This window comes from Schistocerca nitens, chromosome 5 (genome assembly GCF_023898315.1).
Source record: "Schistocerca nitens isolate TAMUIC-IGC-003100 chromosome 5, iqSchNite1.1, whole genome shotgun sequence".
NCBI lineage: Eukaryota > Metazoa > Arthropoda > Insecta > Orthoptera > Acrididae > Schistocerca > Schistocerca nitens.
In genome coordinates this window covers 82,805,485-82,822,140 of record NC_064618.1, presented here as the reverse complement: position 1 = coordinate 82,822,140, position 16,656 = coordinate 82,805,485, and the positions used below count along the sequence as shown (strand labels likewise).

General features: G+C 36.9%; 1 protein-coding gene across 1 annotated transcript; it reads left to right on the top strand.

The window, feature by feature from the left end:
• The first annotated feature begins 4,035 nt into the window (after positions 1-4,035).
• Positions 4,036-5,885, top strand: LOC126260079 (eukaryotic translation initiation factor eIF1). The gene is made up of 3 exons (XM_049957284.1): positions 4,036-4,195; positions 4,513-4,670; positions 5,014-5,885. Exons 1-3 carry the CDS (start codon positions 4,168-4,170, stop codon positions 5,158-5,160), a joined length of 333 nt encoding a protein of 110 aa, XP_049813241.1. The 5' UTR covers positions 4,036-4,167; the 3' UTR covers positions 5,161-5,885.
• Positions 5,886-16,656: the final 10,771 nt, after the last annotated feature.

Below are 16,656 nucleotides of genomic sequence, written 5' to 3'. Positions count from 1 at the left end.
GTCTGAAAATGGTTATTACTGACCAGAATTAATAAACTGATTACAAATAATTACTGAGATACAGTACTGGATAAAGCGGATGTGGTTCAATTGTTCTAGTCCAAGGAGCTATAGTTGTTTCTTTTGCTTGGTGGAAGGATTGGGGTTGTGTGAGGATATGGCATGGGAAATCTGTTTGCAGACTGGTTTGGAGGCTAGTGCTTGTCATTGAAGGCCTTCAGCATACTGGGCAAGGGAGTTCTCATCACTGAAGATACGTCATCCATGGTTGGCCAAGATTTGTGGGAGGGAGGGATTTTTTGGTGTGGAAGGGATGCAGCTGTCAAAACGCAGGTGCTTTTTGTGGTTAGTGGGTTCAGCGTAACAGAAGTGTGGATGGAGCTTTCAGAGAGGTGGAGCTTAACATCCAGGAATGTGGTACGTTGGGCTTAAAAGGACTAGGTGCAGTGAATGGGAGAGAAGGTGTTGAGGTTGTGGAGGAATGAGGATGGGGTGCCTTGGTCCTCATCATTAGTCAAGTTGATGAAGATATTATCAATGAATCCAAACCAGACTAATGGTTTGTCATTTTGGGAGGCTAGGAAGGCCTCTTCTGAACGGCCCATAAACAGGTTGGCATAGGAGGGGGCCATTGATTTGTTCACAGACCTTCCCTTCAAAGACGAGTAGTTGTGAGTTAGGATAATTTAGTAAGGTGTACAAGGAAGAGATAGTGGGTCTGGAATCTGAAGGACAATGGGAAGGGTAATGTTCAATAGCAACAAGACCATAGGCATGAAGGATATTGGTGTATAGGGAAGTGGTGTCAACAGTGGGTAACAGGGACTCAGGAGATCAAAGGATGTGGATGGTGGAGAGTCATTGAAGGAGCTGGTTGGCAACTTTGACATGGGAGGCTGGATCTTGGCAACAGGTTGGAGGTATTGGTTAATGAAGGCCAAAATTCTTTCCGTGGGAGCTCGATAACCAGCTACTATGGGGCATCCATAGCTGTTGGATTTGTGGATTTTGAGAAGCATTTGGAAGGTGGGTGTGCAAGATGTAATAGGAGTGAGGAGGGAAATACATTCAGGGGAGAGGTTCTAAGAAGGGCATATGGCTTTAAGCAGAAATTAAGAAGTTATGTTGGACTTCTAGGATGGGATCACTATGGCAGAGCTTGTTGATGGAATAGTCATACAGTGGTGGAGGCCTCTACTAGGTGGTCATTGTGATTCATCATGACAGTGGTGGCTCCTTTGCTTTCAGGGAGGTTGATTACATCAGGATCTGATATGTTTTAAGGTTGTGTATGGCTGCCGTTCCTTGTGCTGAAAGGTTAATGTTGTGGGAAGGCTGCTGAGGCTGAGTTGGAGGTAAGGAATTCAAGGAAGGTGACCAGGCTGTGGTTAGGTGGGGTGGGGGAAAGTCACAATTGAATGATGGTATGAACCAGAAGAGGCCAGGTTTAGTGTTGCAACCATCTCGGTCTCAGTCTCCACTTACTCACTGTCCCCATGCCTTTCACACAACAATTTCCACTTCCTCCATCCTATCACCCCCTCCTGGTTCATGTGCCCACATCACTTTCAGCATGCATTGTCCCCCACTGGCTTCAACACCAGAACATCACATGCCAAGCCCGTGCACCTGCCAGTCCTCCATCCCGCACTCCTAGCCAGTGAACTGGCTGCCTCGCTCTGAGATGCTAGTCACCCACTCACGATCCATCTTCCTGCCTCTTGCCTTCCTCCCTCTCTATCCGCCTAACACAACCCTCACTCTTACATAGTCCACCTGCTGAAATGCAGAAATGACATTGTACATCCAGCCAGCACCATGCAGGTGCATAGGCATGTCTATGCACATGTGTTTTTCTGTGTGTATTTGTACTCTAGCTTGAGAAAGGATTCAAGTTTTCTTTCTTTTGTGTGTGTGTGTGTACCTTCTGACAACTCAATGCTTCTGCTTTCTGGTGGGTGGTCTCCTTTACTCTTAAAGTGTTTACAGCGAACCAGAATTTTTTAACATTATGCTGATGTCTTCACTGACAAACTATATCTGCTGAGTGTGGAATTTTTGCTGTGTGTTTTATTCACAGAAAGATTTTTTGTAGAAATCAGAGTTTGTTGAAGTAACATGTAACCTTATTCTGTAATATTGTGTTCATTTGTTTATTCTGCATGGAAATCTCTTGATTGCCACATGTTATTCTGCATGAGCTTGATGTACACATGAGTCACCTGTAATTTGCATTACTACTTTAAAGATACGAATAACTCTTCAAATGTATCTACAAATGTATTTTCGGCCCTCACAAAAGCCTTTGATATGATGGATCACAATTTATTGCTTGTAAAATTGGAATATGTAGGAATTGAGGGGGTTGATAGGTAAACAGAGAAATCATACCTGACAAAAAAAAAAAAAGAGAGAGAACAACTAATAGAAATCAACCACTAGGAAGAGAACATTATGCATACTTTTTTTTACATATTTATTGATGACCTAGAGTAATTTAGTAGTTCCAACACATACATAAAATTTTGACACAAATGCTCGGATAAAGGCAAAACTGCTGCAGAACTACAATATCAAACATGAAATTGTGCTTCACACATTACAGAATTGTTAAGCACTAAAGCCTTCTTTTTAAAACAGAGAAAACTGTTGCAACACATCTTCAAACCACACAAAACAAACATCAATCAATCCCACTATAGATTTATTTAATTAGAAAATGGAAACTCCACAAAATTTAATGGAATATTGGTTCAGAAAAACCTGAAATGGGGCACATACATCAGCTACAAGTACATTAACAAGAAGCTAAGCAAAACATGGAATATTGGTTCAGAAAAACCTGAAATACATCAGCTACAAGTACATTAACAAGAAGCTAAGCAAAACGTGCTTTGGCCTAATAATGCACTATGTATACTACAAGGAAAAAATTAAAAAGTGTATACTTTGGCCAAGCAGAGTCTCTGTTGCTATAGAGGATAAATTTTTGTGGCAGTTTGCCAATTACCAAAAGTTGCTTCAGAGCACAAAAAAGGATCACAAGGACAATTGGAAATGTAGCAACTTGTGGTAGCTACTTACATAAAGAAAAATGTCAGAGGCTAAACAACTTAGTCTATACAACTCAAGCAGTCCATGTATATGACACGTGGGAAAAATTTTATTTTTACAGTGAATATACAAATACATTTTTCACACAAAATGGACCACTGCAACATGGGAATAAACAATACAATAAACTTCCCTATCACATCATGATCATAACAGTAACAAAAATTACAAATAGTTCTGAAAATTCATTTTCAAGTTAGATGTAACTATATAATATGCGAATATATGCTAAAATAAATTTAAATTATTTTCTACTTTCTTTTCATGTATCTAAAATTGATTTTGTCATATATTGTACTATATATCAGATTCTATTTTTCTTGTAATGTATTCTATTGCACTGTGTTACATACTTAAAATTGTATATGGTGTTGAAGCAGTTTTATATGAAGTTAATTAGTTTCATGTTCCATGGATCATTTTCATCCACATGATAAATCATAATGATGTGGAACAAAACAGCAGAGAGGAGACAGCAAGATTTCTAGGTAACTACTTCCATTAATTTTTTAGAGGAGGTATTTTCATGGGAGGTATAAAAATAAACTTGATATAAAATGTCTGTAATAGTTATCTAAGTTATTGTACAAGATCTCTTAGCACTTTGAAACTTGGATCATTACTTTACAGTACATTACATTAATACTTGTTCCATAGATCATGAATACGACATTTCGTAATTATATGGAACGTGCCAGTTTAACATAAGTTTTCATTATACAGTTTTTTTCAGTTACTACTTCATATCTAGAAATTCGTCTATTGAGTAGAAGTAGTTGCCATTCAGAAAGTCTTTTAATTTGTTTTAAATGTTCAAGCTTCGAAACGCCCGCGGCTGACTAGTTCTGCCTGCATTGCAGAGAGAGCGCTGATGTCAGAACAGGCGATGACGTACCATGACGTCATACCAATTCATATCCGTATATACGTTTCCGGTAAAGAATTGAGCTTAGAAGGTTTTGTGCGTCGTAGAAATTGTCGTGCTTGCATATCAGACGTAGTATTTTGCAGTTTGCAGGTGTATATTTCACAGTTGCATACTTTGTTTGTCGTATGTCCATCCAGAATCTTAACACATTCGGTAAGTATATAAATCCAGCGTTCAATTTTAATTGTGGTGTAAATGATAGAATTTTCTACAACAAAATGGCAGATCGTGAGATCGCTATTAAGTTGTGCAATGCAGCGAAACTTATGAGAAGATTCTGCTGACTTTAGCTTTGATTTTTAAGTAAAGCTCGTATTTAGCTTATAAAATTGTAAAAGAGATACTGAACAGTACTATAGGTCGCATGGTTGTGTAACATTATTTGATGATTCACTCCTGTATCAGCAGTATATACGCATAATCATAATCGTTAAAAATGGAAAAATTATAAGGGTTTTTATTCCTTTCAGACCCCTTTGCTGATGCAATCAAGGGTTCAGATGATGATGTCCAAGACGGTCTCGTGCATATAAGAATTCAGCAAAGGAATGGTCGTAAGACGTTAACTACTGTCCAAGGACTTTCATCGGAGTATGACTTGAAGAAGATTGTCCGAGCATGTAAAAAGGTTAGTAACATTATTAAATGCTCTGTAATGTGTGTTTTATGCTGTTCAATAATGGTATTGTCGGTAGCACATGTATGCACCTTAAAAACACAACAACGAAAATGCACTCATTAGAGCCCGATTATACGAATTTTGTATTATCAGGTGTCGGAACAGTGCAAAAATAAAAGTAATGCCTGCGAAACTTTCATTTTATAATGAAAGCTGCAGGGAATACTGACAGATTGCTTCACGTGTCCGTGTTTGAAAGTAGGTCAATGCTGTGACCTAGTTGTGATGTGTTTTGTTGCCTACCAACTTGTCAGTTGAGATTTTGAATTAACAGCAATAATTCTTGTTGCAGGAGTTTGCCTGTAATGGCACAGTAATTGAACATCCGGAGTACGGCGAAGTACTTCAGCTTCAGGGTGACCAGCGAGAAAATATTTGCCAGTGGTTGACAAAAGCAGGGCTTGCCAAGCCTGAACAGCTTAAAGTTCACGGGTTTTAAACAAAAGGAAATTAAAAACTGTAATCCAAATGATCCTCCTATAAAAATTTTAATTGGTTTGGGAATCTCAGGAGTGGGGATCACCTGTGAAATCATAGTCAGTAGATGCTAATTTTGGCACGACTTCATTACTCTTTATCAATCTGTAGCAGACGTTAACTTTCTTAGCTTCAATTCTTTCCTTATGCTCTTTAGGTAAGGTTCCCTCTGTATAGGAAATTATCTTTCATATTGAACATTCAAGGAAAGGAAATAATGTGTTTTGCCTTTATGAGGTAGTATGTATCTTGGCACCATTGATGACTTTCGAGAATGTATCATCTGTTTAGGAAGAGTGTGTGATTGAATGGAAAAATCTAATGGGCAATTTTGCTTTAACAATTATATGTATTTTTGTATAGGAAAAATTAACTGTGCTTAACATTTCTTTGTGCAGAATGCCTTATTTGTTTTTTAACTGTCACAAGATGGCATGTGTGATTGCAACCTCTTACTCCATCAGTGCCTTTTGTGGGGGCAATCATACGATACAGAAATTGTAGCTTGCAAATTTTTATAGTACACTTTTTATTAACGAATGTGAAGGGAGCCTTTAGATTACTTAAAATATATTGACATTGTATCCCCACTTTTCATTAAAAATTAATGATCTAAAGCATTAGAAAATGACCATAAGTATGGTATGTAACATTTGAATTGTTTCAATAAATTTATTAATGGAGTAATTTCATTTGTATGTTCTCATTTTCCTTTGCATTTGTTACAAAATGTTGAATAACATAGTGTGTAAACACGCGCTTATTAAAAAGGACCTGTAATTTGAATATTTACTACAAGTAGTAGTGAATATTTTAAAGACATGGAAGAGTGAACAAATGTCCACTAAATTAGAATGCTATAGTGGTTTAAGTAGTGTTACAGCTTTATTGTTATCACATGCCTCACAAAGTGAAGATTGGTGTAATAATGACATAAGTGTACCTTACTGTGTAATTTGTTACTGGAAATACTGACTACAGTGGGATTGTCAGAAGTTTCAGCACTGTCCAGTTGGGGGTTATTACGCATTAATGTATACTTTTTATTGAGTTTAGCTGTTGTAAAAAATCATTGTTAAGAAATAGTTCCAGTGACATGTGCTCAAGGATACTGAATACAAAACCTTCAGTTCTAGTCCTGAAGAAAACTGCAAGGCCCCAAAAGTGTATTTGTAGTACATGAAAATGTTGATTATGTAGTATTGTTGGAAGATGAGATGAATGATTGAGATAGCTTGCAGATGTTGATGGTACATGTTATTTATGGAATACAAACTGAATAAGTTTTATTTCAAATGTGATTGTATGATTGTGCCAGTAGTGTTAAAATAACTGACAGTAGCAAGGTAAAAAACCACTGAACTGTGTGTGGTGGATGGTAGGTACACGCACACACTTAAACCTTATATGATGACTTCTTTCCCTGTTGAATAAAATGAACATGGTCAGAATGCAGTGATACAAATTTGAGTGAAAGCAGCTTCTGCAGTCATGTTATACAGAATAATTAGATTAATGTTCCTCAGCTGGAAGTTTGTGTGGTCGTTTCATAGCTTGTACAGGGGTTCTAAATAAAAATTAATTTGTAAGAAACAGATTGCTTAAAAACATTGTATTCAGTTCACAGAATGCACTGTGTATTTTCACAAGGTGTGTACCAGCTCTCGTGGTTTAGAGCTGACAGTTATGTAGGCTATAAGTGTCCAAAGCACTATTGAGCTGAAGATGCTAAGATAAATATTGCCTGTGTGCTTTCTGGCTAATTCTTAACAATGAAGAGAGAAGTTCAGTTATTAATTCTATCCAATTGAATGCCAAGAATTGTTTTGATATAAGCATGTACATTGTAGAGCTTTGTGTTTTGATAATCTGAAAAAGGCAATTGGACCAGTCTTACCCTATACTGTACCTCACAGAAATGGTATTGCTTTAATGTTATGTCACTGAAGTCTGACCTTCTCTGAAGGAAAACTATTAACGGTATATTGATAATTTTTAGTTATGGACTGTCTGACAGCAACTGAATAACACAATTTTGGTGCCATAAGCGTTTCTCCTTTATTTTCTGCAAGGCATCATCAGTGGCAGGTTGCTTGGACAATTTCTTACATATTACACTCCTGTTGCATTTTTGGTGGTGGTGTTCTTATGAAATGCAGCAGGAGCGTAATATGTAAAAAATTGTCCATGCAACCTGCCACTGATGATGCCTTGCAGAAAATAAAGGCGAAACACGTATGGCACCAAAATTGTGTTTTATTCAGTTGCTGTCAGATGGTCCATAAGTAAAAATTATCAATATACCATAATATTACACACAACTGAGGAAGACAGGACTACAAAAGTTGAAAACGATTAACATTTAAATTTGTTAAAGTGAAGAGGTAAGGTAATGAATTCAGTACTTAGTTTGCTTCAACATACTTCTTGGTGACTTAGTACTTCATTATAAAAAGTGTGTAAAATTGTAAGCTCCAATTCCCAATGAAAATTTAGGGATTTGTCCGGATAGTGCACTTCATTATAAAAAGTGTGATAATGGGAAACCAGACTGTCTGTTTCTGAAAAATAGTAAGAGTTAGTGTTTAGGGTAAATATGAAGCAGTCGTTGAATCAAGTGATCTTACATCAGCTGACAAATTATTGTGTAATGCACCCAGGAAGTGTTTGGGTGGTGTCTATTGAAACTACTTCAGGTGTGGTAAGTGAAGTTCATCTTTTGCTCCTAGTTATTCTGTATACCCTCTTGGCTAAGAGAATAATGTGGAATATAGAAGTTATGCTCTTTTGTTATTACTTTACATGGTCACACTATATTTCACACAATAATGTTATCACTTAGAAATAACTGAAAAAACGGTGACTGGGGTTGACTCTTCTAATTGCACCATTTTGTCTACTGGGATGAAAAGGCGACAGACATAGCAAAAGAACTAGGAAAGTGATCCAAGGGTGGAAGAACCCACTGTGAAGTAACAGACTGAATTGATTGTCAAGAGAATGCTGGAAGATATGTGAAAATAAGCCACGAATGTACTAGATTTCATAGTTTGCAGCCAAGTTGTTGGTGTAGTTTTCCATTTTTTCTAAAAAAAATTTTTCTCTCACTGTATTTGATGAATCACAAGGGCGGGCTTTGTTTATTTTTTTGTTCATGTTTTTGACTGCTTCTGTAGCTGACATACTCAGGTCCCAAGAAAAGATCATGGTCATTTGTTGTTTGGAATTCAATCAAACTGTGGACAGGATATATTCTACCTAAAAAAAGCAATGTTTCCCACTACTTAAAATAGCATTGTGTTGCTGTTCCACACCTGAGACATTCCTTGTGGCAGACTGATTTTATTTCTGATGTGACATAGTCTAATTAATTGCCATATCTCATGCTTTACTTAAACTACAATCTTGGGCCGTTCTGATTAAATCGTTCAGTGGATTAGATTAGATTAATACTAGTTCCATGGATCATGAATACGATATTTCGTAATGATGTGGAACGAGTCGAATTTTCCAGTACATGACATAATTAGGTTAATTTAACAACATACTTAAGTTAATATAACAACTTTATTTTTTTGTGTTTTTTGTTTTTCTTTATTTTTAATTTTTATTTTTTTAATATTTTTTTCTTTTTTTTTTCTTAATTTATATCTAAAAATTCCTCTATGGAGTAGAAGGAGTTGTCATTCAGAAATTCTTTTAATTTCTTCTTAAATACTTGTTGGTTATCTGTCAGACTTTTGATACTATTTGGTAAGTGACCAAAGACTTTAGTGCCAGTATAATTCACCCCTTTCTGTGCCAAAGTTAGATTTAATCTTGAATAGTGAAGATCATCCTTTCTCCTAGTATTGTAGTTATGCACACTGCTATTACTTTTGAATTGGGTTTGGTTGTTAATAACAAATTTCATAAGAGAGTATATATACTGAGAAGCTACTGTGAATATCCCTAGATCCTTAAATAAATGTCTGCAGGATGATCTTGGGTGGACTCCAGCTATTATTCTGATTACACGCTTTTGTGCAATAAATACTTTATTCCTCAGTGATGAATTACCCCAAAATATGATGCCATATGAAAGCAATGAGTGAAAATAGGCGTAGTAAGCTAATTTACTAAGATGTTTATCACCAAAATTTGCAATGACCCTTATTGCATAAGTAGCTGAACTCAAACGTTTCAGCAGATCATCAATGTGTTTCTTCCAATTTAATCTCTCATCAATGGACACACCTAAAAATTTGGAATATTCTACCTTAGCTATATGCTTCTGATTAAGGTCTATATTTATTAATGGCGTCATACCATTCACTGTACGGAACTGTATGTACTGTGTCTTATCAAAATTCAGTGAGAGTCCGTTTACAAGGAACCACTTAGTAATTTTCTGAAAGACAGTATTGACAATTTCATCAGTTAATTCTTGTTTGTCAGGTGTGATTACTATACTTGTATCATCAGCAAAGAGAACTAACTTTGCCTCTTCATGAATATAGAATGGCAAGTCATTAATATATAATAAGAACAACAAAGGACCCAAGACTGACCCTTGTGGAACCCCATTCTTGATAGTTCCCCAGTTTGAGGAATGTGTTGATCTTTGCATGTTACGAGAACTACTTATTTCAACTTTCTGCACTCTTCCAGTTAGGTACGAATTAAACCATTTGTGCACTGTCCCACTCATGCCACAATACTTGAGCTTGTCTAGCAGAATTTCATGATTTACACAATCAAAAGCCTTTGAGAGATCACAAAAAATCCCAATGGGTGGTGTTCGGTTATTCAGATCATTCAAAATTTTACTGGTGAAAGCATATATGGCATTTTCTGTTGAAAAACCTTTCTGAAAACCAAACTGACATTTTGTTAGTACTTCATTTTTACAGATATGTGAAGCTACTCTTGAATACATTACTTTCTCAAAAATTTTGGATAAAGCTGTTAGAAGGGAGATTGGACGGTAATTGTTGACATCAGATCTATCCCCCTTTTTATGCAAAGGTATAACAATAGCATATTTCAGTCTATCAGGGAAAATGCCCTGTTCCAGAGAGCTATTACACAGGTGGCTGAGAATCTTACTTATCTGTTGAGAACAAGCTTTTAGTATTTTGCTGGAAATGCCATCAATTCCATGTGAGTTTTTGCTTTTAAGCAAGTTTATTATTTTCCTAATTTGAAAGGGAGAAGTGGGTGAGATTTCAATTGTATCAAATTGCATAGGTATGGCCTCTTCCATTAACAGCCTAGCATCTTCTAATGAACACCTGGATCCTACTATATCCACAACATTTAGAAAATGATTATTAAAAATATTTTCAACTTCTGACTTTTTGTTCGTAAAGTTTTCATTCAATTTGATGGTAATACTGTCTTCCTCTGCTCTTGGTTGACCTGTTTCTCTTTTAATAATATTCCAAATTGTTTTAATTTTATTATCAGAGTTGCTGATTTCAGACATGATACACATACTCCTGGATTTTTTAATAACTTTTCTTAATATAACACAGTAGTTTTTATAATTTTTGATAGTTTCTGGGTCACTACTCTTTCTTGCTGTCAGATACATTTCCCTTTTGCGGTTACAAGATATTTTTATACCCTTAGTAAGCCATGGTTTCTTACAAGGTTTCTTACGAGTATATTTAACTATTTTCTTGGGGAAGCAGTTTTCAAATGCATTTACAAAAATGTCATGAAATAAATTATATTTTAAATTGGCATCAGGTTCACGGTACACCTCATCCCAGTCTAACTGCTGTAGGCTTTCCCTGAAATTTGCATTTGTTAAATCGTTGACTGAACGTACCACTTTGGAGGACTGTTTAGTATTGCTGAATGGAGCTATGTCATATATTGTAACTAGCTGTGCACCATGATCAGAAAGACCATTCTCAACAGGCTGAGCATTTATCTGGTTAAACTTATCTTGGTCTATAAAGAAGTTATCTATCAGTGAGCTGCTATCCTTTACCACCCGAGTAGGAAAATCAATAACGGGTGTCAAATTGAAAGAACCGAGTAATACTTCAAGGTCATTTTTCCTATTACCCTCTTTCAGAGAATCTACATTGAAGTCCCCACAAATAATAATTTGCTTCCCCCTGTCTGACAGATAGCACAACAAGGAGTCCAAATTTTTCAGAAATAGATGAAAATTTCCTGATGGGGACCTATATACAGTTACAATTATAAATGTGCCTTTATTTAATTTAAGCTCACAGGCACATGCTTCTATATGTTTCTCTACACACAACTTTTTTGTTTCTATACTTTTTGCACAATGATAACTTTTGACATATATGGCAACTCCTCCTTTCTCCATATTTTCTCTCATTACATGTGCAGAGAGCTTATATCCACTTACATTTACCTTATCCATATCAGTAACAATGTGATGCTCAGACAGGCATAGTATATCTATTTCATTCTCAGCTTCTAAATCTTCTAAACAAACCAGAAGCTCATCTACTTTATTCTTTAAACTCCCAATATTTTGATGAAATATACTTACATTATTTTTAATTATACCTTTATGAGAACCTTTCCTTATTCTAACATTTGCAGTACTCTCCTGTCTGAGTTTCTCATTGTGCTTAGGCCTAGTTCCTATACCAGTGGTCACACGGTGTTCAGAGAGGCAGATTATGTCAACTGGGTTGGGTGACTTTAATTCATCAATGCAATTACCTAGGACTGAGCTACAACTTGGTGGAAATAAAATTTCTGGTGATTGGTGAAAATTTATAATTGATAGCTGTGATTGGTGATCCAATGTGCTAGAATTGTGCTGTTTAATTTCTTTCCTAAACTGAAGATTTGTTTCGATCCTGACCTCTCGTAGAACTTGACATCTTTCTCTCTTACCTATCCTAAAAAAGGTGGTAATATTGATCCCCAGCTTTGTTACACTTCCCCAAGTAGTTTGGGCCTTGTGCCATTTCATTTCCTACTCAAAGGTGGGGTAGACATTTGAGTGCTGATTTCGTTGGTTATTGTGGTCATTGTGACACTGGCATTCTACAATACATATACTTTGTCCAGTTGCCAGTATGTCATGCTGGTATGTTGTATACTGCCCTACCCAATTTTCAGAGCTCCAGATCAGCTTCTACACAGCATAGCAGTCTTCAAATTTCTTTCTTTTATGTAGCTCTTCTATATATTCCTTCTAATCTTTGCTTAGTAGTGATTAGCCACCTGAGCTCTTGATGTTCACACATATGTTTCTCATTTCTTCAAGGAAATCTTTGGAGAAAAGAAATGCAGCTGTCTGAATAACAAGAGGTCAAGATGTCAAGCCAGTTTTTTTGCAAAAGAAATAGGGGGAGGGAGGGGGAAGCTGAAGGTAAAGAAACTTGAAGGCAATATTGTGGAAAGGGAAGAGGAAGCTGTGAAAATGAGATGAAACTGTGGTCCTGTGAAGTGTGGCTTATCACCCAGACAGTAGCCAGATGTGTGTCCGTTATTGTTGTGTGCCTGTGAGAAGAATTTGCCAAAGCACTGAAAGACCTAACTTGTAAGCTCTCAGACTAGGCCACAACTCTCAGAAGTATTAAGATCTTTTGAAAAAACAGTTATGATAAAACTGTTGTATTTGGTAGGCAAGATACATGAGATGGGTGAAACATCCTCACTCTTTGTGACAAATTTAATGCCGTAAGACCGATCCCAAAGCAGGCAAGTGAAAGAAACATCAAACCATCAGTTTAAACAAGTCATGAATACAAAAACCAACACGGTAACAGCTTGCCTTGGATAGATCGTGTAGCTAATTGTGGGTGTAAAAATTTCAGAAACATACCAAGGCTTGACTACAGAAAAAAAGTTCCCGTGGATGTTGATTTCAGTAGTTATGCATACATGAAGGAACATGGAGAGGACAGGATAGTATGAAGATATGCCTCAAACCCATCTTCAGACAAGATCACAACAGCAGTAGCAGTCTTCAGTTTTGTTGGAAGGGTTTATATGCAGTGGGGATTATATTTTCCGTGTATTCTGATCTTTCCACTAAATTGCTCTACTGTAGGGAAAGTAATTGAATGATTCCATATTTCCCTGGCATGTATTTTTTCTACAGGTATTGCAAACGTAGTGCAAGTGTGATTTGTTCTTATAAGCAGCCATCCGTTATTTATTTTATTTATCAAAAAATTAAGCATTAGTGTTCCGCTTACTCTTTCTAGCATTAACTGTCTCTATGTTGATATGGTAGGTAGATGCACATGTAGAGACTTTATTTAAGAAAAGACATTTTCTGCCTGGACTTTCATTTAGTCCACTGTGATTGTTATTTCAGCCTATTGCATCGTTTTTAAGTGACAATGCCAGTTGTTCCTCTTAAGGTGACACTGTCTTCATGTCAATGGAACATGTGAACACGGCTGACACGAGGACAGTAAAGGAAGAAGATTAGTGTTCAACATCCTTTCAACATAAAGGTCATTAGAGATGGAGCAGAAAGTTGTATTAAGGAAGGTTGGGAAAGGAAATCGGCTGTGCCCTTTCAAAGGATCCATCCTGACATTTGCCTTAAGTGACTGATGGAAATTGCGGAAGACGTAAATCTGGATGGCCAGGTGTGGTTCCGTTGTGCTCCAGAAAGCAAGTCATTTACCTCGTCCATTACGAGGACAGTGTCTTCTGAAAAGGATCAATTGACACACTTCATAGTGAGATGTCACTTGAAAGTAACATAATAGACTGAATCAGCAGTCATGGTGAACAAATCTATTTAAAGCAGTTCGGATGGAAAATGTTGACATATCTACAATATTGCAGGACACAAGTAGCAGAAAACAATGAAGACTTAGTGTTCAACAGTTTCATGAAAATTAAGGGAGTGTAAAGTGTACTTGGATTTCTGCTGTTCAGCTTATAGAAATTATATGTTATGTGTATGTAACTGAAGAAATGGTCTGTGGCAATTGAAAGACGGTGCAACAAGTTGTTAACAAAATTGGACATTCAAATCGTGTGTCTGTCAACTGACATAAGTCTTGATGATGGAGGTATAATTGTCCAAAACATGTTGCTGGAAGAACAATAAATTTGATTTGTTTCAGTAATTTGTATTTTGGATTGGCAATGTGCACTTGTTGAATGGCTGAGGCATTAGACATCCTCCGCGTAGAACTGGGGAACTGCAAATGCATTAATTTCATAACTGCTTGGTACCAGTAGCACATACTCCTCATTTCAGAAGAAAGTCCTTAATTTTACCAATACCTACCTTGGCCCATGTGAATGACCACAATGTGGACTAATCCATAGTTCCCCCTAAAAGACAAACTCCTTGTCATATCATTCATTAAATATGGTCTGGCATTTGCTTGATCAGCACAGAAATCACTTGAATTTAAATAGCAGAACAATATTAACACTGCTGGAGCACAGAAAGCATTCTATCACTTCCTTGATTTCTGTATTAACAAACAGATACTGAATCATGGTGATTAAGCTTTCTGCATCACCATTGCGCCATAGTACTATTGTCGGTAACTTAATTTTTCTAGTATAGCTCTGTTACTGGCCTGTTTTTTAGGAAGATCCTGGTCTGTAGTGCAACTGGGATTCAGCAGATAAGGGTTTTATTGAATTTGCACACTGCTGGCCATTTAAATTGCAATACAGTGTGCGAAAAACATGGAACTGGCATAAAGTGTATTTCCTCTTGGATATGCAAACGGTTGGTATTTCAGCACAAGCACACAAAACAGGTAACAATAACTCCATCTACATTCTGCATGTAAGCAAAGTTTATGTAGTGGATTTTTCATTTCTTACTTGAATTTTGGTTGTTAATGAGAAGTTCATGTTAGGTACAGTTCATGTGAGAACTGAGAAAAATTTATTTATTTACACGTCAAGTTCCGTAGGACCAAACTGAGGAGCAAATCTCCAAGGTCATGGAACATGTCAGTACATGAAATTACAACATAAAAGCAATAACAGATGAACCCGAAAAAAGTGATTCTATTAGTTTTAAGTAAATGCAATCAACAATACAACAAGAATCAGCTTAATTTTTCAAGGAACTCCTCTACAGAATAGAAAGAGTGACCCATGAGGAAACTCTTCGGTTTCGATTTGAAAGTGCTTGGATTACTTCTAAGATTTTTTAATTGGAGTGGTAGCTTATTGAAAATGGATGCAGCAGAATACTTCACACCTTTCTGCACAAGAATTAAGGAAGTCCAATCCAAATGCAGGCTTGATTTCTGCCGAGTATTAACCGAGTGAAAGCTGCTTATTCTTGGGAATAAGCTAATATTGTTAACAAGAAATGACAGTAAGGAAAATACCCAGACTCGTGAACAGGGGTCAACAAGAGGTTTGTGAACTTAACACGACGTATTGCCTGAAACACCCATTTCTGAGCCAGAGGTATCCTTTTAGAATGGGAAGAGTTACCCCAAAATATAACACCATATCACTTAAGCAAATGAAAATAAACAAAGTACACTAATTTTCGTGTTGAACGACCACTCACTCCAGATACCGTTCGAATAGTAAAAATTGCAGTATTAAGTCTTTGAACAAGATCCTGAATGTGGGCCTTCCACAACAGCTTACTATCCATCAGGACACCTAGAAATTTGAACTGTTCAGTTTCACTAATCATATGCCCATTCTGTGAAATCAAAACGTCAGGTTTCGTTGAGTTGTGTGTTAGAAACTGTAAAAACTGAGTCTTACTGTGATTTAGCGTTAGTTTATTTTCTACAAGCCATGAACTTATGTCATGTACTGCACTATTTGAAACCGAGCCAATGTTGCACGCAACATCCTTTACTACCTAGCTAGTGTCATCAGCAAACAGAAATATTTTGGAGTTACCCGTAATACTAGAGGGCATATCATTTATATAAATAAGGAACAGGAGTGGCCCCAACACTCATCCCTGGGGCACCCCCACTTGATTGTACCCCACTCAGGCCCCACATCACAGCCATTATCAACATTGTGAATAATGATCTTTTGCTGCCTGTTGCTAAAGTAAGAGGTGAACCAGTTGTGAGCTACTCCCCAAATTCCGTAATGGTCCAACTTCTGGAGCAATATTTTGTGATCAACACAATCAGATGCCTTAGTTAAATCAAAAAATATGCCAAGCATTATAAACCTTTTGTTTAACCCATCCAGTATCTCACAGAGAATAGAGAATATAGTATTTTCAGTTCCCAGAATGAGATTTCCACTCTGCAGCGGAGTGTGCGCTGATATGAAACTTCCTGGCAGATTAAAGCTGTGTGCCGGACCGAGACTCGATCTCAGGACCTGTGACTTTTGCGGGCAAGTGCTCTACCAACTGAGCTACCCAAGCACGACTCACGCCCCGTCCTCACAGCTTTACTTCTGCCAGTATCTCGTCTCCTACCTTCCAAACTTTACAGAAGCTCTCCTGCAGAACCAGCACTCCTGAAAGAAAGGATATTGCAGAGACATG

What these genes read in the sequence shown, in the direction of transcription:
- LOC126260079 (XM_049957284.1), top strand. Translation starts at nt 4,168, where the DNA reads ATGTCCATCCAGAATCTTAACACATTCG. An exon ending in CCAGAATCTTAACACATTCG is followed by an intron (nt 4,196 to 4,512) that starts GTAAGTATATAA and finishes TATTCCTTTCAG; the next exon opens with ACCCCTTTGCTGATGCAATC. An exon ending in TTGTCCGAGCATGTAAAAAG is followed by an intron (nt 4,671 to 5,013) that starts GTTAGTAACATT and finishes TTCTTGTTGCAG; the next exon opens with GAGTTTGCCTGTAATGGCAC.